Source organism: Mustela putorius, unplaced genomic scaffold (assembly GCF_011764305.1).
Source record: "Mustela putorius furo isolate JIRA1106 unplaced genomic scaffold, ASM1176430v1.1 tig00003913_pilon_pilon_pilon, whole genome shotgun sequence".
In the NCBI taxonomy this organism is placed as follows: domain Eukaryota; kingdom Metazoa; phylum Chordata; class Mammalia; order Carnivora; family Mustelidae; genus Mustela; species Mustela putorius.
This window is the reverse complement of record NW_025422060.1, coordinates 8555981-8578358: the sequence shown is the minus strand read 5'-3', so window position 1 is coordinate 8578358 and position 22378 is coordinate 8555981. Positions and strand designations below refer to the sequence as shown.

Genomic DNA, 22378 nt, shown 5'->3' with positions numbered 1-22378 from the left:
GAATTGCTACTTCAGCAGCAGAGACAGACACGTGCGATAAATTAGACTGACAGTTTGGGAAGGTGGGTCATATTTGGCTCATTTCTCATTGGGCGACCGACCGTGACCCGGTTGCTAAACCCTTCAATACCAGTTTCCCTGATTTGTGCGGCAGGATCTCTGTGATCCCGGAGGGGCTGGGCGCGCGGAGAGGAGGTCCGCTCCGCTCGGTGGCCCAGTGCGTGGACTCTGAGGCCACGTGCACCCCCGCACAAGGCGGAATCCCCGGAGTTCCGAGCGCTCGGCCAGGCCCTTCGGCTCGGCGCCCCGCCCGCCGCCCCGAGTGAAGACTGAGGCCCGGCTGACTCGTCTCCTCGAGGGAGCCATGAACCAGTCCCATGCAGGCACCCGCCTGCGCGTCGTGCTGGGACACCTCAGCCAGCGCTTGGCAGGCGTCGGTGTATCCTTTGCGGTGCGCGCGGCTCGGGCTGCAAGTGTGGTGGCCTCCAGGGCTCTTGGCACAGCCGCCCAGCGGACTCTGCCCCTTCCTGCGCGCCCGCGTCCCGGCGTTGGTGTCAGCTGTTCCGGGCGCCCAAGGGCGGGGAGGCAGCGGAGCCGGGGCAGGAGGGTTCCCAGTGCGGATAGCCCCAAGCTCCCAGCCGGGGGCCCGGCCTGCTCGCTGGGCGGCCGCGTGACAGTGCCGGCCTCAGGGGCTTGCTGTGGCGCCGCCCCAGGCTTCGCGGCCCTCCTGGGGCCTGTTTCCCTGCCTTCCCGGGAGATGGAAGTTCTTCCTGAGGGCCTGCTCTCAGCTAGTGTGGCGTTTTCTGCACTTGGCCGCGCGTCACCCGACCGCCCAGAGTCCGAGGCGCGCGACGCACAGTCCCAGTCGCTCCTGAACTGGAGCGCAGGGCTGCCTGGAGCACCGGGGTGGGCGGGCCGGTGGACACTCAGGCAGCAGCGCACTGGGGCGCGGGGAGGGAGGGAGGCACCGGCCCGCACCCTCGGGCTCTTCTTTCCTTGAGGAGAGCTGTGCGAGCTGCTCCGCCAGGGTGTCCCTGAGCCCCGCAGGAGTGGATACAATGTCTCCCGGTTGTTCTTTCGGAGTTACTCGCGGCCGCGATGTGTGCGCCACCCGTGTCGGTTCCCGGAAAATGTCACTACGGGACACGGACGTCAGATGCTTTATGGAATTGTTTCTCCTGCTCCGATTAAGTGTTCTCTTTCAGGGGGTATTTTGGGGGCAAAGAGGACACTGCGTGGGATTTCCCCGTAAGTGATGGGATTAGGCTGTGTTTTGCTGTGTGCAGGATCCTGAACTCCTTCCTAAAAATGCTTCTACGAATGTCTCTTTTTACTTTTATTTTACTTTTACTTCCAGCCACGATGTAGCAGAACCACTGCCCACCTAAAATCCCGTCGCAGATCAAGGCGATTATGTAATCTCATTTGACCAGTGAAAACACAGAAACCGAGGCCAGGAGACATTAAAACTTTTGACCAAAGACATTTAATTACCGAAACCAGGGGTTGACAAAGTGTGCTCCCAGGACCAGCAACAACTTCCCTGGAAACTTGTTAGACATGCGGATTCCCAGGCTCATGTGGACTCCCCATACTTCGGAGTGGGGCCCAGCAATCTGTTCTCACTTGTTTCTGATACATGCCCACCGGTGAGAACCACCAACGTGTGGGAACTGGAGATAACTGGAACCAGAATGAAGGTTTCCAGGTCCAGTCTGTGACTACTATGAAAATTCTGGGGTGCCTGGGTAGCTCAGTCCCTGAGACCTCTCTTGATTCTGGCTCAGCTCTTGATCTCGGGTTGTGAGTTCAAGCCCAGCATTGGACTCCATGCTGGGCAGTGAGCCTACTTTAAAAATAACAATAATTAAAAAAAAATATTCAGATCCTGCTGGTGCTTCTCTAATAGTGTTGAGGTTAGAGCTTCTTTTTCATCTGTGTTGACTAGAAGAGCACTATCCTGTCAACCTTCTGCCATGGTGGAGATGTTCTACACCAGCACTATCCAGCACTAGGAATCCCATGTGGCTATTGAGCATTTGAAATATGGCTAGGGGCAGTTTTCCTTTTCATTCTCCTTTTTCTTTTTAAAGATTTCATTTATTTATTTGACAGACAGAAATCACAAGTAGGCAGGTAGGCAAGCAGGGAGAGAGAGAGAGAGAGAGGGGAAAGTAGGCTCCATGCTGAACATAGAGCCCCAACTCGGGTCTCGATCCCAGGACCCTGGGATCACGACCTGAGATGAAGGCAGAGACTTTAACCCACTGAGCCACCCAGGCGCCCCTTCATTCTCTTCAATTTAAATAGACAGACGAGGTCAGGGGCTCTGGTATTGGACAACTCTGCCGAAACAGTCAGTGAACCTGCGTGTGGTTGGGGCTTAAAAACAATCCTGCAAATCACGTGGCCATCTCTTCCCAGCCTTAACTGGTTCTAGAGAGATGTGGGTTCTGGCATAAGGCAGGGGTTTTAAAACATAAAACACAATGCATTTTTAAAATGCAGAGATGCATCGAGAAGAAAAGAAATATGACCTATAATTCCAACTCTCACGGATCATTATCAGTCAATGTTTTGGTGTGTTCCTTTCCTGTGCATTTACATAATTACAGCCATCCTGTATAAATAGCTTTTTGGACCCATTTTTTCATGTTTACTAACATTATATGGTAAGGACATGAAACATTTCCACATCATTGAAAAAACTCTCCGAGGAAAGCAGTCACCACCACCAGAACCCACAACGGAAGGAGAAGAATTGTGGACTGAAATATTGCCTTCTGGCCACCACATCTTGCTAGCAGCTGACAAAGGACATTAAGTCTTTGTCTAGGAAAACAAAGGATTATACTGTCCCCAGTTACATAAGGACAAGACAAAAATAACATGTTTATGAGTAATGACATTCTTATACTCACTCTTTAAGCTAAAGAAACAATGAAAAAATTAGAAGTGGCTAAGTAAATTTGCTGTAGTTCTCTGGATAGAAAACTAGAAAGAATTTCTAGCTCTTTAAGATAGTTAGAATTATACTAAACTATGTGGATCATATGTTCCCTAGAGCCTAGCCACTGTTATTTAATCGATTTTTTTTTTTTTTTGAAGAGTAACAAGCCAAACGGTTTCTTGAATTTCAGAATGGATTCCCACTAAATTCAATTTCTCTTTGGAAGAGCACATTTCTTCTTACTGCTAGATTTGAACCTTACAATTTTTATTTGTTTGGCAGTTTAGTGGAGGGAATAGTAAGTGGAAGAAATCAGTGGAAGCTATGAAATCAAGAGTATGGGTCGAGTCTGGCCTGAGGCATTTTCTGCTGGATGATCTGGGACCCAGTTACTGAGCCCTGTGAGTCTCATTCTCCTGCTCTGGGCAGCAGGGATGGTGATAAAGGTCTTGGGACTTCCAGTCCCTCCTCTGGGCTCTGTGAAATGAGACGATGTAAGCAACCGTGCGTGCCTGTCCGCAGCTATGTGTGTAACCCAGTCTTCCCTGGTGAGAGCTAATTCAGGGCAGACTGTTGTTTCGAGAAAAAGTTGACTCCTCAATTTCATTTTATTTGCCTTAATTCCCTACCTAGGTAGCTCACTCCACTTCAGGAGCTGTTTCTCCTAACAGTTTCCATCCTCCACAATTCCAGTAAGTAGATCGAATTGTCATTAGTAACTATACAATGTGCATAAAGCATTTCCTAGTGGTAATTAAGATATAAAACACATCTCATGTTGTCTGGTGAAAATTCATTACACAGGGGCACCTGGGTGGCTACTGGGTTAAGCATCCAACTCTTGATTTTGGCTTAGGTCATGATCTCATGGGCTGTGGGATCGATCAGTCATGGGTCAGGCTCTGTGCTCAGCAGGAAATCTGCTTCACCCTCTCCTTCTGCCCCTGCCCCTGCCCCCTCTTCTCTCTCCTATCTCTACAGAGAATAAATAAATTCTTTTTTTTTAAAGATTTTTTTTTTTAATTTGACAGAGAGAGACAGAGCCAGATAGGGAACACAAGCAGTGGGAGAGGGAGAAGCAGGCTTCCCACCAAGCAGGGAACCAGATGCGGGGATCGATCCCAGGACTCTGGTATCGTGACCTGAGCCGAGGGAGACGCTTAATAACTGAGCCACCCAGGCGTCCCGAATAAATAAATTCTTTAAAAAAATTCATTATACAAATCATTTGTTGCCAGGACAAGTTCTAATGAGAACTCAAATTATGAAAATTTGAAGATGACTGTAATTTTATATGTATTTTAAAGTTCAGAAAGAGGAAAAATATCAGAGGTGTATAATCTGATTTTGTTCAAATTCAGACATGTTATACCTCATTTAAGTTAGCCTATGGCTTGTGGTCCTGTTGCTGTATTAGCTAGCGTCTTTGGTTTATCTTAAATTACCTTTGTAGGGGAAGACATCGATCTCCATGGAGTATTCTCATAGAGCCACATTTCTAATCTGGAAGAATGGACTGGGTGATCTGAGTTTGCGCATATGCTATGCACTTACTTGGATTTTGTCACTTTGATTTCTTCTGAGAAGATATGATCTAGACAATTTAAAGTATAAAATGTATTGAATTTGTCTCCTACCCGAACAACCATACGTAGTCATTATTGAACAAATTTGAAAGAGAAGAAAAGGAATTAAGAAAAATCATTCACAATTCCATTACATAGAAGCAATCACTTAAAAACTGTGTTTTAAAATTTTATTTGCATTTTTTTCAAGTACCCTTTTTAGGATCTTATTTATTTATTTGAGAGAGAGAGAGAGAGAGAGAGACCGGGCCTGCATGAGTGATCAGGAGCATGGGGGAGGGGCAGAGGGAAAAGCAGATTCACTGAAGAGCGGGGAGTCTGATGTGGGACTCGATCCCAAGACCCTGGGATCATGACCTGAGCCAAAGGTATATGCTCGAGCCACCCAGGTACCCTGTGTCTTGGTTTTACACAAATCTCAGTGTATTTTATTATAGTAAGTCTGTACATGCCATTTTATGTTTTTCATTTTCTTAGAAGATTTATTTATTTAAGAGAGAAAGTGCACACGTTGCAAGTTGGGGGAGAGGCTGAGGGAGAGACTCTCAAGCAGTCTCCCCACGGAGCTCATAGACCATTTGGGGGCTCGATCTCAGACCTATGAGATCATGACCTGAGCTGAAATAACCAGTCCACGCTTAACTGACTGAGCTCCCCAGGGGCCCCAAGCTCTTCATTTCTAAGGCCTGAGTCCTAACCCATTGAGCAGATATAATTCATTATTCTTCTATTTTTTGGTAACAGTAGTACTTAACATTTTAGATTTAAACGTTTTAAAAATGTTCAGATTAGGGGCCTGCCTGGCTCAGTGGGAAGAGCATGTGACTCTTGATCTCTGGTTTGTGGGTTCGAGCCCCACATTGGGTATAGAGATTACTTCAAAAAAAAAATAGATAAACCATCCCCTCTAGACTTGTTTAAAAAAATTCAGATTATTTTCTTAGAGTAAATAAAAAGTAGAGATGCTTGGTGGAAGAGTATGAACATTTCTCAGGCTCTTGATACATGTTGTTGGATGGTGATTTTTCACTTATACTTATTTGTAATTCCTTTTTCTCCTTTAGGTATACTCGGGATAATAATGTTCTAAGCCTAGAACAGAGAAAGTTTTATGAAGAAAATGGGTTTCTCGTCATTAGAAATTTGGTGTCTGATGCTGATATTGAACGCTTTCGGTACAGTAACCCTTCGTTGTTGTACAAAACTATGTTGTGTTTACAGTGGGAATGTGAGTACAATTAGCATGTGTGTTCAGGTATTTTTCGGTGATTGGCTCATCGGGAAGTGGTTAGGGACATGAGCTCTGGAGCCAGACTGGCTGCCTTTCATCTTAGCCAGACTACTTCCTGTTGTGTGTTCTGGAGCAACGTACTTTCTACTCCTGTTTTCACACCTGTACAATGGGGATGTTAATCGTATTTATGCCCCAGTGTTGTTGTGAGGTCTGGATAAGGTGAAGTACACACAGATGCCTTTGAACGGGGCCTGGCCCATGGTAAGCGTGAGAGAAGTTATTTGCCGTTATTACTCAGGTACACCACATCACAGACGGTTCCTCACTGTTCTGTTAGGCTAAGGAATAGGGGAGTCCCCGCAGTGAGCTCCGGCCTCACAGTGAGGAGACAGGGGCTGCTGCGCTGGTCATTTTCTCTCTCCATCCTCAGAACTACTCAGCCTGACCTGGAGGTCAGTCTGGTGCAGGGACACCCCCTGCTCTATCTCTGAGACTCTTTCCACAGAACTGGCCAGACAGGTGCCTGGAGCCTGCAGTCATGACATCATCTGCCAATTTAATTTTCTAGGAACGAGTTTGAAAGAATCTGCAAAGGGGAGGTGAAACCACAGGGAATGATGATAATGAGAGATGTAAGCATTGCAAAATCAGAATTTACTCCAGGTGAAAAGATGATTTCAAAGATCCAAGATTTCCAAGAAGATGAGGAACTCTTCAGATACTGCACTCTCCCTGAGGTTCGAGAACTTTCTGCGTTTTCTTTTTAAGTGAATAACGCACCTGCGTGCTTGCCTCTAGAATTGCTTACACTTTATCTGGCCCCTCTGTTTTGTGGCTGGTGATCAGTGGTTCTCAAATGGAGGCGGACATTTGGCGGTGCCTGGAGCGTGTTGGGTTGGCACACGGTGGGGACTGTGTGCTTCTGTCAGGGTAGAGGTGGGCATGGTGGGTGGGTGAGCTGCTAATGGAGCCCAGAGATCCTACAGAATAGTCCCAGAACTACAGAATAGTTCCAGTGCAGAATAGTCGCCTCCCCAAATGATGACTTATCGAGCTCCAAATGTTAGTCGGGGGCAGATGGAGAACCCTCTTCTGGAGTCTGGTCATCATTCTTGGTTGCGAAGGGCAGGAATTCTGCCTTAGAGAAGGAGCCTCTCTCACTGTGGATATGGGCATACCAACAGGAGGTACACTGCAGATCCTATTCACTGGACATCCATTTATTGTTTCTTTTTGTCTAATGAACTGGTCAGTAGAGGTTTAAGTTTGTGTTCAGATTTAAACTCATTTTTTAAAAAATCAATATTCTTTGAGTAGTTCAGATTTACAAAGGCATCCTCATGGTACAGAAGGGCATAAGATGAAAAGGAAAGTCTCCCATCCTCCAGCCCCACTCACCACCGAGCTTTCTGGTGTCTTCAAGTAGAAGTCTCTCATGGCTCTGCAGGTGCATCTGTCTACCCCCACCTTTTGTGTCACATGGGAACATACTGGTTGTCCACTTTACAAGTGTAGTTTCTACACTTATAGTAGATCTTACACATCCTTTATATGACTTATAGATTAATCTATATCATGCTTTTAAATTATTGTGTAACATCCCATTGCATAAATGTAGCACAGTTATTGAACAATTTATTTAGAATGGCTTTAAAGGACACATTGCATATAGTACATGCTAGAAATTATAACCGCAAGTGCTATTAGAGAATTTGCCCAATGGGGGCACCTGGCTGGCTCCATTGGTAGAGCATGCTACCTTTTTTTTCCTTTAAGATTTATGTGTTTACTTTAGAGAGAGGGGGAGGGTGAGAGGGAGAGAGAAAATCTCAAGCATACTTCCTGCTGAGCACAGAACCTGACATAAGGTGGATCTCTGGACCCTGGCTTCATGGCCTGAGCTGAAACCAAGGCTCAATTGCTTAACCGACTGAGCCACCCAAGTGGCCCAAGCATGTGGCTCTTGATCTCTGGGTTGTGAGTTTGAACAGGCTGGTTGTGGAGGTTAATTATAACTTAAAAAAATTTTTTTTTTAAATGGGAACCTGGGTTGCTTAGTTGGTTAAGCATTTACCTTGGACTCAGGTCAGGATCCCTGTGTCCTGGGATGGAGTCCTACATCAGGCTCCTTGCTCAGTAGGGAGCCCTCTTCTCCCTCTACCTACTGCTTTCTTTCTTGCTCTCTCTGACAAAGAAATAAAATCTTTAAAAAACCACATTTAAAATAATTTTAAAAATAAAGAAAATTTGCCGCATAAAAAACTCTGTGTACAGGTAAGCCAGCTATGAAGTCCAGCCCCTTGGGTGGGGGACAGGAGGGGATATGACTTCCCAGCCTCAAGTCCTGCTATGGAAATGGAAGTTGTGTGCATCCACCAAGGAGGAAAATCTTGACGTTAGTGGCAGCACAGGGTAGAGTTAGCACGACCGGGACATCCAGGTTTCCCACTGCTCTAAAATCTGAACCACGCAATTGCTGGTTCATGCAATGATTTTTAGGAGGTGGGTCCTGCTTTTAGTAATTAGGTATTTATTTTAATGTGTATTGGAAAAAATACCCAGCACATCCAACCTAGGACCTCAGGAATATTATTAATCAGGATAAGACGTAAGTTAGTTTGGAAAAATTGTTGGCTAACTATATTGGGCACCTCTGTAAAGTATGATGGAAATGGTAAAATGGCTCTTGAGGGTCACTGAGGTTTGGAAAATACTGGTCAGAGGCACCTGGCTGGCTTAGTTGTGGGACCATGAGATCCTTGATCTCAAGGTCCTGAGTTTGAGCCCCATCGTGGGATTAGGGATTATTTAAAAAGGAAAGAAAGAAAATACTGGCCTAAGGAAATTGCAAAAGTTGACACGCTTTATAAACAAACAAGTCGGAGGCCTGACTTCTAGGATTTTGGTTTCATTTCAAGCATTTCCTGCTCAAGTTGCCAGTATTCCTTCTACACAGGATCAAACAATGAGAAAGCAGTAGAACATGCTTCATTTTTTTCGAGTCAGACAGAATTGGAGATTCAATACCATGTTTTTCATTGAATTGGCTCTGCAAACTAGGGCAGTTTATTAGCTTTGGGCTTATCTGCATGGGGTGTTCACTTTAAAGGATTATTCATCCATGGAGGCATTACTTTTCAGGAATCGCTGTGTGGTTTAGGTGGGCTGATGCATAAAGCCCCCTGCAGGTAGTCGACACACACCGCCGACTCCTTTCTGCATGTCCCCTCCCTCGGTGGCTTAGAGGTAAAGAGGTAGCACCCCAGCTGCCCTTCTCTTTTCCTCTGGGCTACGCATGGCCGTTGCGCATGTTGGGGCCTCTCATGGTCCCTTGTTTTTTTCTTAAGTAGGCTCTATGCTCGCCGTGGGGCTTGAACTCACAAACCCCAGCTCAAGAGTTGCATGCTCTACCTACTGAGTCAGCCAGGCCCCCCTCATGGTCCCTCCTTATGAAGAGTCTTGGTGGGGGTGAAGAGGAAGCTGCCTGCTCGCTGGGCAACTATGGACAGTTCCAGTTGAAAGAAGGTTTATCTCTGCCCTTCTCTGAGTTTACCTCAGAGAAACACATGCCTCTCTCTTTTTTTTTAGAATCTTATTTATTTATTTATTTATTTATTTAACAGACAGAGATGACAAGTAGGCAGAGAGGCAGGCAGAGAGAGGAAGAGAAGCAGGCTTTCCGCTGAGCAGAGAGCCCGATGCGGGGCTTGATCCCACGACCCTGGGATCATGACCTGAACCAACGGCAGAGGCTTTAACACACTGAGCCACACAGGCGCCCCCACATGCCTCCCATGTAGAAAAAGTGGTTAGGGTTCCAACTAGCTTGGAAAAGCCTATTTAATTCAGAGTGTTGCAGACTTGCTGTTACAACTTTTTCCTGCCTTCAAGCTTTGTTTGCAATGTTGTGAAATACTAAGCGGTTTTAAAAGATATATATATTTGTTTGTTTGTTTATTTTTAGGGGAGGGGCAGAGGGAGAGAATCTCAAGTCGACTCCCCACTGAACAGAGGGCCCAGTGCAGGGCTTGATCCTGTGACTGTGCAATCATGACCTGAGCAGAAATGAAGAGTTGGAAGCTTCACTGACTGAGCGACCCAGGCGCTCCTACCAAGTGTTGAATGAAGGCATCTTGGCTCTTGTACAGATAGTTGTACTTTTGTGCCACTTTTGTGCATAATATTTATCGCCAAATTCTTTGTTCTTTTCCCTTAGATTCTGAAATATGTGGAGTGCTTCACTGGACCTGATATTATGGCCCTGCATACAATGCTGATAAACAAACCTCCAGATTCTGGTAAAGAGCTCTTATTTGTTACGGAGAAGCCGCCCCCCCCCCCCCAAAAAAAAAAGGAAAAGAGAGAGTTTAAGGTGTTCTAACTCTAGCTCTGTGTGTAACTGCTAAATTTGGATAACTAAATATATATGTTCTTTTATTTGTCTTAAAATAGCATACATCATAACAATAGTGAGGTAGAAGAGCGATTTCAGATGTTAACTATAGGGTTATTATCGGATTTCTGGAAGACTGACTGGCTTGCTGCTCAAAAGTTTGGTTTAATAAACATGACTGTTCATATACTATAGGCTCCTATTATTATAATTCTCATCCCTAAGCTTTGTTAACTATTGTTACCAATGATGGTGTAAATTCTTTTTTCCTGATTGAAGATATTATTATTATCAAAATTAAAGCTTTCTTATAAATCACATACATCACTTGACGTAAAATGTCTTGTGATTCCTAAAATGTAGCTCCTAATATCTCACTCCCAGAGAAACTGATTCTGAAGCGAAAACCCAGGAAATTGCACTAAAAAAAATTTTTTTTTGTAAGTAGGCTACATGCCCAGCATGGAGCCCAACCAGGGACTTGAACTCATAATCCTGAGATCAAGATCTGAGTTGAAATTAAGAGATGCTTAACTGACTGAGCTACCCAGACACCCCCAAGAATCTGCATTTTTTTTAGCCAATAGTGCTTGCTCCGTGCTGAGAAATTCTACTCTACTAGCAGTAATAAATTGGTCCTTCAGAATTCTTTATTGTTTTCCACTTTTGAGGCCAGGAGAGTTTTATGTGACTAGCCTGTAGTGTAGCACCATGAAATCTCTCCTACCCTGGATGTCTTGCTTAGAGACATTGGGGTTGGGCATAGGGGAACAGTACCAAGTTCAGAGTGCAAAACAGGGAACCATGTAAATGTGGTTCTGTGATCTCTGATTCTACATAGTGACTGTTCACCAAGTGCTCTTAGTTCTGTGAAGAACTTCTTGGAAGCCTTTTATTAATTTAGTTACTCGATAGTGTTTGTATCAGCCACTTAGAGGACTAATAGGGAACTTCAAATTTGGTTACTCTCTTCAGTTGACCAAACTTTTCTTTGAGTACTAGGCTCCGTGCCCAAACCAGAGTTACAGTGGAATGAAACACAATAGAGATCATAGCATGTTATGAGTTGCCAGAGAATGGTGGGAATCCCTGGCTGTCAGAAACCCAGGAAAAAAGTGTAGGATCTGGAGTCACCCTGTCGATTTGATATTCCAATTTGGTGCTTATCTCTCTAGGCTGATTGTCTGTAGTGTGGTTTCACTTCTTTGGGTTTTGGAGGGATAGACACCGATCTGGTTTTCAGGCAGAGGAGATGAATTCTGAGGTTCAAGTGTGGTTTAACAGCAGGTTCTGTTTCAGGCAAGAAGACATCCCGCCACCCCTTGCACCAGGATCTGCACTATTTCCCCATCAGACCCAGCAATAACATAGTTGGTGCTTGGACAGCCATGGAGCACATCGACCGGAACAATGGCTGCCTGTGTGTGCTCCCGGGCAGTCACAAAGGCGACCTGAAGCCACATGCTTATCCCAAGTGGGAGGTAAAAATCCCTTCCTTCCTTCCTTTTCTTTTTCCTTCCTTCCTTCCTTCCGTCACTTCCTTCCTCCCTCCTTTTCTTTCTTAGGATTTTATTTATTTATTTATTTATTTTTTAGAAAAATATTTTATTTATTTATTTGTCAGAGAAGAGGGAGAGAGAGCGAGCGAGCACAGGCAGACAGAGAGGCAGGCAGAGGCAGAGGAAGAAGCAGGCTCTCTGCCGATCAAGGAGCCCGATGTGGGACTCGATCCCAGGACCCTGGGATCATGACCTGAGTCGAAGGCATCTGCTTAACTAACTGAACCACCCAGGCGTCCCTATTCATTTATTTATTTGAGTCAAACACAGAGAGAGACAGGGATAAAGGGAGACAACTCGTGATATTTGCTCGTGATACTTGTGAGAGGTGGCTTGGGCCGAGAGAGGCAGAGGGGGAGGAACACAGACATGTAGACTCTGGTGAGCACTAACTCAACATGCAGCTTGATTTTGTGACCCTGAGATCATAACCTGATCCCAAAATCCAGAGTCTGATACCTGACTCTCTGAGCCACCAACGTGCCCCTAGAAGATAAATCTTAACCAGAATATTTATTGTTTTGATTTTATTTTTATTTATTTTTAAAGATTTTATTTATTTATTTGACAGAAAGAGAAAGAGGTCACAAGTAGGCAGAGGCATGCAGAGAGAGAGGGGGAAGCTGGCTACCCACTGTGCAGAGAGCCCAATGTGGGGCTTGATCCCAGGACCCTGAGACCATGACCTGAGCCAAAGTCAGAGGCTTAAACCACTGAGCCACCCACGTGCCCTATCGTTTTAATTTTAAATCAGATTCCATACAGAACTTTAACAATGAGATGGAATTTCCTTTCTTACCAAAACATTGTTTTAGATTTTACAACCAGGATCAGGGAAAATTCAAAGATTTCAGGTAGAATAATAATTTTTCTTTCAAGAAGTTTTGGAAAGCTGTCCAGTGTGGGAAACTCTGGTAGGCACTGTATAGGATCTAAAATCATCAAGCTCATTGCAGAGGTCAGATTAAACACCCACAACACCAGATGCATGTATCAGCTGCTAAGTAATTCTTATCCACTGATCGCTAGATCTCAGGATAAAGACGAGGGAGGAATCATTTCCTTCCTGTTAGAGAGACCAGCGAAGGCTCTGGGGAAGGATGAGTAGTATTCCACTGCCTGCCTGTTGTATGGTTTATTGATTGAACTATTGAACGGTTTTGAGCCCACAAATGGTAAGATCAAATCGTCTCTTCAAGAGTGATAATCTTGAAATCTAGAGCAGGAGATACTGCGGTGTGGAGTCCAGAGGCAGAGAAACCAGAGAGGAGATTATGCGTGTTGTAGGCCTCAGACAATGAAGTCTGAAAACCCCAGAAGAGCACATGTTGTTCAGGTGGGAAGAATGCATGTGGGTTTTTTGTAGCAAGTAAAGAATATGGCTTTCAGGACTTGTCTCAATTAGTTGGAATTCTTACACTGAGAATTAGTGCCAAGTGAAAACTTTTGAGTCTGGATTCTGATACAAAATCTGAAATTGTGAGATTCATAAACTGTTGAGGTTTATGGAAAAACTGAGTTGAGGTTTATTGCAGTTGCAGGCAACAAAGTTTGTTGCAGGCAACAGAAGTGGGCTGTGGCTGACTTAATCCAAAGAGTGTGTGTCTTGGAGGGTTGCAGGCACATGCTGAGTCCATGGAAAGGCTGGCTGGCTCTGGTAAGCAGGAAAGTAGGAGTGTGTCAGTGGGAAGTCAGGATGGGGCACTTGGTGGGGGCAGTTGAACCTTGACCATAACCAATGCCTTTGATCAATCCTCTGTTCAGATACAAAGTGATGACAGTGGGAGTTCAGATTGACTTTGCATAGGTTACATGTCCACCTAGCCAGGAGAGAAGGGCACTGGATGAAAGGCCCAACACAGTCCAGCAGGAAAGAATCCTTCCCCCAGAAGAATGTGGGACAGTCCTATGAAGGGGACTGGGGTACTGTGCTCCCCCCATAACCATTACTTAAAGCAATAGCTAACATTGGAAGTAGTTCTAAAAAAGCACAGTGTTGTAATTTACTATTCTTTCTTTACTCTGGTTGTGACATGAGTGCTTTCTGAGCTGAGGAGACTTGAACATTTTCTCTCTTCTGGCCTGAGAATACAGTTTGCTTCCCAGAGGTACTCCTGAATAATAGAAGAATGATTTAGGCAAAGTTATGGGGGAGAAGAATATCATGTTGGGAAAGTGTGATTACAGATTCATGCTGGAAAGGGGATCTCCCATGTTAACTGCAAAATGCAAAGTTGGTCTGGATCTTCATTTATAATTTGGTAATGAAGGATAAGTGGAAATTTCATATTCTTCATTTGGGCCCCCAAATCCATGATTTTTACAACCAGATGTCTGAGAAGTTTTTGTATATTTACAGTTGCTTTGAAGAATCTTTTTATGTCTTTTTCTTGGCAGAACTTAGGAAACCTTTGCTTTTTCTAATGAGTCATTGACAAAATTCTTAATCATTGGATTCCTCAAATATAGTCTTGGTTCTCTTATGTGATCTAGGGCGGAGTTAACATAATGTTCTACGGGATTCAGGACTATGATGAAAACTGCCCCCGAGTGCATCTTGTGATGGAGAAGGGAGACACTGTTTTCTTTCATCCTTTGCTTATCCATGGATCTGGTTGGAACAGAACTCAAGGATACCGGAAGGTATGCATTCCCATCACTGGACTTTCCAAAGATGAATACATTAGAAACAAAAATGTCAAGATATGTGAAACTATGAGATTTATGACATTGAACTAAACTGGCGTTTAGTCTGGTTTATTTACCAGGAAATCTATTTGCTACCTCTTGCTGTTAGGTTCATATCAGTAAGAAGCCAGGTGAGCTCAGGATCATAATCCTGCTGATAATGAATTATGAGCATTCATAGAATTGCTTCAGAAGAACATCATACTTGGGAGCCCATAGCCTGTGCTTTTGGAGGCAGAAACAATGGCTGGCATATAAAAATCATAAAATTTGGAATGTATATAGTTCATAGTAGCCACATAAGAGGAAGGTTTATAAGAGCTTTGTTATTTGGAAAATCATTATCTACTCTATGCAAACGTTTTGAATTGGCTGCCCAGACCTCAGATTTCACAGGCAGCCGTATTTTCCATCCCTGAGTCCCACAATTTGTTTTTCGATTCAGAATGTTTTAAACACCTAATGATTTAAAACTGACAAAATTTCTCATAGTCCCAGATTTCTCACTTCTCAAAAATTCAATAGATCTGATAATACTGTGGACGTCCATTTCTCCATATAACATGGCTGTCCATACTAAATGTTGGGGATTGTGGGGGGCTGAGTGAAACCTTCCAGTTTTTCACACCAACTACCACTGTCTCCCTGAGGTCAAGGGTTAGTTTCCTGGTTTCATCTTCTATTCATTAATATTTCTATCAGGTTGACAGGGCCATGATGAAGGTGAGGCAAGAAGACACTCTTCTGGATCAAAATTTAATGGGGGTGGGGGAAAGGTGTAAAAAAAAAAAAAAGGAAAGGAAAAAACCTAACCCCTCAGCATTCAAGTTCAATGAAATTTTAGGGAAGTATTTAGATAATCAAAACTAATTGAAAAAATATCCATGATGTAAGGCGGTATCTCTGAATCCTCCAGAACCTTACACCAGTTAGAATGGCAAAAATCAACAAAGCAAGAAGCAACAAATGTTGGAGAAGTTGTGGAGAAAGGGGAACACTCTTACACTGCTAGTGGGAATGCAGACGTGTGCAACCTCTTTGGAAAACAGTGTGGAGGTTCCCCAAAAAATTAAAAATAGAGCTACCCTATGACTCAGCAATTGCACTACTCCATATTTACCCCAAAGATACAGATGCAGTGAAAAGAAGGGCCACATGCACCCCAATGTTCATAGCAGCAATTTCCACAATTGACAAAATGTAGAAAGGGCCAAGATGGCCTCCAACAGATGAATGGAAAAAGAAGATGTGGTCCATATACACAATGGAATATTACTCAGCTATCAGAAAGGATGAATACCCACCATTTGCATCAACATGGATGGGACTGGAGGAGATTATGTGGAGTGAAATAAGTCAAACAGAGAAAGTCAATTATCATATGGTTTCACTTATTTATGGAACATAAGGGATAGCATGGAGACATTAGGAGAAGGAAGGGAAAAATGAAGGGAGAGAAATCAGAGAGGGAGATGAACCATGAGAGACTAGGGACTCCAGAAAACCAAATGAAGGTTTTAAAAGGGCAGGGGGGCGTGGTGGGGGGATGGGTGAGCCTGGTGATGGGTAATAAGGAGGGCACAGATTGCCTGGAGCACTGGGTATTATATGCAAACAATGAATCATGGAACACTACATCAAAAACTAATGATGTACTCTATGGTGACTAACATAACAATAAAAAAAAAATAAGAAAAGAAAAAAATATCCATGATGTGCACAATGCCAGCATTTCAAATAAAGACTAGATTGGACTCTCCACCAGCATGGCCCTCAGAAGTGTGCAAGCAGGGGGTATAGGCACAGTGACATAAATAATATGAGTGTTCCTGAGTTTCACTAATTTGGGCGTTTTTTAAAAAAAGATTTTATTTATTTATGACAGAGAGAGATAACAAGAGAGGGGACACAGCAAAGGGGGAACTGGAGAGGGAGAAGCATGCTCCCCACTGAGCAGGGAGCCTGATATGGGGCTCAATCCCAGGACCCTGGGATCATGACCCGAGCTGAACATAGACACTTAACCAACTGAGCCGCCCAGGTGCTCCTAATTTGGGCCTTTTATCATGCATCCTAAGCCCCAAATTCAGCTTGGAATGAAAAATGGAAATTTATGTCTATGTGTGTATATAAAAAAGCGAAGCCAAGACAATAATCTGAGAGTTTACATGAATCAGAAAGTTATAACACGTGCTACATGATCAGGATCATAAACTGAGATAGGATAACTACATATTGCAAGATTCCATGTTAACAAGTTGTATATGACATGATTATTGTATGAAAATAAAAGTTATATAATGTAAAACACCCTAAGTATTATGAAAGCTAATTCCCCAACTTTGCAATTTTTCAATAGTGTTTCAGCTAGTAAAATGTTTGGGAAAGTATGAACCCTTAAAAATAAACCAAAAACACATGTGTATATGAGTGTGCCCTTTTCCTCTTTGGCCTCAGGTGTCGCTCCTCCTTGGCATGGTCTGGGGGCTTCTGTGGGAAATGGAGTTTGTGACTCCACTGCATAGAAATTCAGTGTTCTGGGCAAAGCAGGCAGTCCCTTCAGTAGGCAGTTGCCTCAAGAGAACTAACCTGAAACTAGGAAAGTGAGTTTTAAGTTTAGATTAGCTTGTAAGTTTTTCAAGAATGGGGAGAACCAAGTAACCTCCATCTTACCTTCAGACAGAAAGAAGATGGGGATCGTATGTGATGCTATTGGACTCAAAGTGTCCATTTTATTTCAGAGGGGTGGTGTGTATATTATTGTCCTTTGCAAGGTATTTTTGTGGGTTGTTGTTTGTTTGTTTTCATGATCCGTAGCCATTGAAATGACAAATCACCCCAAACTCAACTGAGTAACTAACTTTCATGACTAAGAAAATGGTGAAGAACCCTGGAACACATTCCTGTTTAGGACTTGAGGACATCCACACACTAGAAAATTGACATGTTGAAAAGTTAAAAGTCCTCTTACTCATATCATTATGTTCCCCACCCTTTTTCAAAACAAGGATCGCAGGAAGCTAAAAACCTCTTGTATTTCTCAGTCAGACTTAAACTGTACCTGGGGGAAAAGAGATACTGAACCCCGAAGAGACTAATACAGGACAGCATGGAACATTCTAGAAATCAAACGCTGAGTGAAATTGCTGATTTCCTAAAAGAAGTCTCCCTGTTCGGTTGCTGGTGTTAATGGAATGGTTTTTTTTTTCCCAGTATTAACCATGTCACTCTACACAGGCAATTTCCTGCCATTTCGCCGGGGCGGACTGCCACTACATTGATGTGAAAGGCACCAGTCAAGAAGTCGCTGAGAGGGATATTTCACGGATAGGAAAAAAATTATATGGAATTCCAGATGACACCAGGCTGCAGGTATATTTTTTTTGAGATGACAGGTTAAGACTTTTTTGTCTTCTTTTCTTCAGATGCTTAACAACTCTCATACCTCTTGTAATTTGAGTATAACATGCTTTGTTTAGAGCGCCTTGCACAAGCATTGCTGAGACCCACTAAGAATTATAGTGGAATTTCAGCTTGTACACGCGTCCCCGGCTGGGGCATCTGAGCACGCTGTGCTTTTTTATGTCTTTGGCCACCCTGTGGTACGCAGGCTATTCTGTTCCAGGATGGACAGGTGGAAACAGAAAACAGATCTGGAGGAGAGCAAGTGAAGGACGAAGGCTACCTTCTTGAACGCACAGAAGGAAAGTTAGAGGCTTGGGCTCTCACCCATAGGCCTCCTTTATTTGTATAGGGCAGAGTATTGACGTATCTACAAATCCAGGGAGACTCCCAGAAAGCCATTCCTAAGCAGGTTTTGTTTGGGTCAGTTGGCATCTGGAGTTTCATGGAGCAGACTTCAGAAACCACTGATGCTTATCTGTGGGGGATAGAGACATTATTTCGTAGCCTTTCTACTTAATACATATCACTTGTAAATTCTTTGTAACTAGAACATTCAAAGCTGATGATGATGGTCACCAGACAAACTGTAGTCAAAGCTAAAATAAACATATTTACTTTGTAAATGAAGTCCATTTTAGCCACTGAACCAAAAGGCTGATCCTATGTTTTTATTTGCATTCATTATAAATGCATGCATTTCCTATGGGGGAGAACCCCAAGGAGACCGAGCGTCATGATAACTCTGGGTCTTCCAGTACTCTGAAGAGTACCATACACCAGCACTAAGCTACCATGCCATTAGGAGTCATCTTCTGAAACTCCTTCTCAGCTTAAGAATCTGACTTCTCCCTTGCCCCTTCCCATAGCATCTATGACTCTATCCCACATCTGCAAAGGCTCTCATTTCACACCGTAGATGGTAGACCCTCTGTGCTCCTCCCTTGGGCCAGTGCTTAAAATGCATCACTTTTTGTCAAGTGGGGCTTCCATGCAACACTCTGAATTTTAAAGCAGAAAAAAATGCATATATTGTGTTTGTGGTCTGTCAGGTTGTGGTGAGTCATTGCCTTGTGTATTTATTTCATTTATCTGAGAGAGAGAGAGAGAGAGAGCAGGAAGGGCGGCAGGCAGGCAAAGGGAGAGGGAGAAGCAGACTCCCTGCTGAGTGGGGAGCTTACTGAGGGGCTGGATCCCAGAACCTTGAGATCATGACCTGAGCCAAAGACCGATGCTTAACGGACTAAGCCACCCAAGTGACCCACCTGTATTTATTTGAAAATGTTAGTCTTGCAGATATAGTTCCTAGCTTTACTTAGAATAATGATATTAATTTCTGCTACATAGTTCTTTGTGAGTTATAAGAGCTCTTTCATATCTCTAGTCTTCCTTTCTTCACCAAATCCCTGTGGATAAGTCATTCTCACTTTTTTTTAAAAAAGATCTCTTTATTTATTTGAGTGAGAGAGAGTGCATACAAGCAGGGGGAGAGAGGAGGGAAAGGCAGGGAATCTCCAGCAGACTCCTCCCTCAGCGAGCCCAGCGCCTTGAGATCATGACCTGCATCAGACACTTAACTGACTGAGCCACCCAGAAATCCCTCACTACGCGCTCTTAGGGAGAAAGTGAAAAGTCCAAGAGGTTGGCCTGAGTGATGTAAGTGACAGAGGTACATTTTGGATAAGGTCCAATTCCAAAACCATTTTTTCCACCTGACCTAGTTGTTGGCTCAAAAATAAACAAGAAACAAAAAAGTCTGAATTGTTTTATTAAGAACAAAGGAATGTCAAAATCCCACCCATTTTTTTCCGAGAAATGGAACAAATAATCCTAACATTTATATGGAACCAGAGAAGACCTTGAATAGACAGAGGAATGTTGAAAAAGAAAGCCAAAGTTGGTGGCATCACTATTCCGGACTTCAAGCTCTTTTACAAAGCTGTCATCATCAAGACAGCATGGTACTGGCACAAAAACAGACACATAGATCAATGGAATAGAATAGAGAGCCCAGAAATAAAAAAGCCCTCAACTCTATGGTCAACTAATCTTTGACAAAGCAGGAAAGAATGTCCAATGGATAAAAAGACAGCCTCTTTAATAACTGGTGTTGGGAAAATTGGACAGCCACATGCAGAAAAATGAAATTGGACCATTTTCTTACACCACACACGAAAATAGACTCAAAATGGATGAAGGATCTCAATGTGATAAAGGAATCCATCAAAATCCTTGAGGAGAACACAGGCGGCAACCTCTTCGGCCTCAGCCCCAGCTACATCTTCCTAGGAACATCGCCAAGGGCAAGGGAAGCAAGGGCAAGGGCAAAAATGAACTATTGGGATTTCATCAAGATCAAAAGCTTTTGCACAGCAAAGGAAACAGTTAACAAAACCAAAAGACAACAGACAGAATGGGAGAAGATATTCGCAAACAACATATCAGATGAAGGTCTAGTGTCCAAAATTTATAAAGAACTTAGCAAACTCAACACCCAAAGAACAAATAATCCAATAAGAAATGGGAAGAAGACATGAACAGACATTTCTGCAAAGAAGACATCCAGATGGCCAACAGACACATGAAAAAGTGCTCCACATCACTGGGCATCAGGGAAATACAAATCAAAACCACAAAGAGATGTCACCTCACACCAGTCAGAATGGCTAAAAGTAACAAGTCAGGAAATGACAGATGCTGGTGAGGATGCGGAGAGAGGGGAACCCTCCTACACTGTTGGTGGGAATGCAAGCTGGTGTAACCACTCTGGAAAACAGCATGGAGGTTCCTCAAAAAGTTGAAAATAGAACTACCCTATAACCCAGCAATTGCACTACTGGGTATTTACCCTAAAAATACAAATGTAGTGATCCGGAGGGGCACGTGCAGCCGAATGTTTATAGTAGCAATGTCCACAATAGCCAAACTATGGAAAGAACCTAGATGTGCATCAACAGATGAATGGATAAAGAAGATGTGGTGTATATCTACAATGGAATACTATGCAGCCATCAAAAGAAATGAAATCTTGCCATTTGTGACAATGTGGATGGAACTAGAGGGTATTATGCTTAGCGAAATAAGTCATTCGGAGAAAGACAATTATCATATGATCTCCCTGATATGAGGAAGTGGAGATGCAACGTGGGGGGTTTGGTGGGGTAGGAAAAGAAGAAATGAAAAAAAAAAAGGGATCGGGAGGGAGACAAACTATACGTGACTCTTTTTTTTTTTTTTTAAAGATTTTATTTATTTATTTGACAGAGAGAGATCACAAGTAGGCAGAGAGGCAGGCAGAGAGAGAGGGAGAGGCAGGCTCCCCACTGAGCAGAGAGCCCAATGCTGGGCTCGATCCCATGACCTGAGATCATGACCTGTGCTGAAGGCAGAGGCTTAACCCACTGAGCCACCTAGGCGCCCCTATAAGTGACTCTTAATCTCACAAAAGAAACAGAGGGTTGCTGGGGGGAATGGGGGAAGGAGAGGGGGGTGGGGTTACGGACATTGGGGAGGATATGTGCTATGGTGAGTGCTGTGAAGTGTGTAAACCTGGCGATTCACAGAATTGTACCCCTGGGGATAAAAATACATTATATGTTTGTTTATTTATTATTATTTTTTAAGTTTTTATTTATTTATTTGCAGAGAGAGATGACAAGCAGGCAGAGAGGCAGGCAGAGAGAGAGGAGGAAGCAGGCTCCCTGCTGAGCAGAGAGCCCGATGCTGGGCTTGATCCCAGGACCCTGAGATCATGACCTGAGCTGAAGGCAGCGGCTTAACCCACTGAGCCACCCAGGTGCCCCACATTATATGTTTATTAAAAAAATAAAAAAATTATAAGAAAAAAAGACAAAGGAAAAAGAAAAATCAAGCCGTAACTCATGACATCATTTGCAAGTAGGATCAGATCACTGTAAATGGAGCAGTGTCTAAAGGAACGCAGGAGAAGGGGCAGTGTGGACTGTTGTGACCAAACACTGTGGTCAGCCAGTTGAAGACACCTGTGGTCAACAGCAGTGCCAAATAACACAGGCTGACCTTCTGGGGACTTGCTCTCTTAGTTTGGTCAACACTATTCTAGATGTGGGCAAGTACATTATTTAAAGTCTTAGAATATGGTTTATTTACCAGTTGATAGGACTACTGTGCAGAGTTTTTCCATTCAACTGTTGGTAGATGCTAGAAATCTACTTCGTCTCATGTTGAACAGATCCCTGTGTTCCATCAACTGACTGTGCTTGGTTTTATTTCCAGGATGTGCTTAGATTTCGAGTGCGGCTGGTGAAAGGAAAGAGGATCAACCTATGAAGTAGCCGTCGGCTTGAGCTCTTTGAGAGAAAACAGAACAAATCAAGGTGCCTGGGGAAAATGTTTTCTTAACAAGCTATCCTAATCTTTTCTATCGCTTGTTCTCCAAATCATGACACGAGGATAAGGTACTTGCTGGTATGTGGTTAGTTCTGCATGCAGACCTGTTGCTTTCATGGAGGAAGATATGTAACAGTGGCTGATTACTGGTTTCAGGAAAACTGAGGGTTTCAGCTAATAAATGTGTTTCCTATCTAA

At 43.6% G+C, this 22378-nt stretch overlaps 1 protein-coding gene across 1 annotated transcript; it reads left to right on the top strand.

Moving 5' to 3' along the window:
* The first annotated feature begins 124 nt into the window (after positions 1-124).
* Positions 125-22378, top strand: PHYH (phytanoyl-CoA 2-hydroxylase). The gene is made up of 9 exons (XM_045069121.1): positions 125-439; positions 3584-3642; positions 5601-5711; positions 6339-6507; positions 9987-10068; positions 11463-11644; positions 14216-14365; positions 17648-17782; positions 22067-22378. The coding sequence occupies exons 1-9, from the start codon at positions 365-367 to the stop codon at positions 22118-22120; spliced, it is 1017 nt and encodes a 338-aa protein (XP_044925056.1). The 5' UTR covers positions 125-364; the 3' UTR covers positions 22121-22378.

Coding starts and splice junctions, on each gene's coding strand:
- PHYH (XM_045069121.1), top strand. CDS start 365: ATGAACCAGTCCCATGCAGGCACCCGCCTGCGCGTCGTGCTGGGACAC. Junction 5,712..6,338: donor GCTGATATTGAACGCTTTCG/GTACAGTAACCC, acceptor TTAATTTTCTAG/GAACGAGTTTGAAAGAATCT. Junction 10,069..11,462: donor AAACAAACCTCCAGATTCTG/GTAAAGAGCTCT, acceptor GTTCTGTTTCAG/GCAAGAAGACATCCCGCCAC.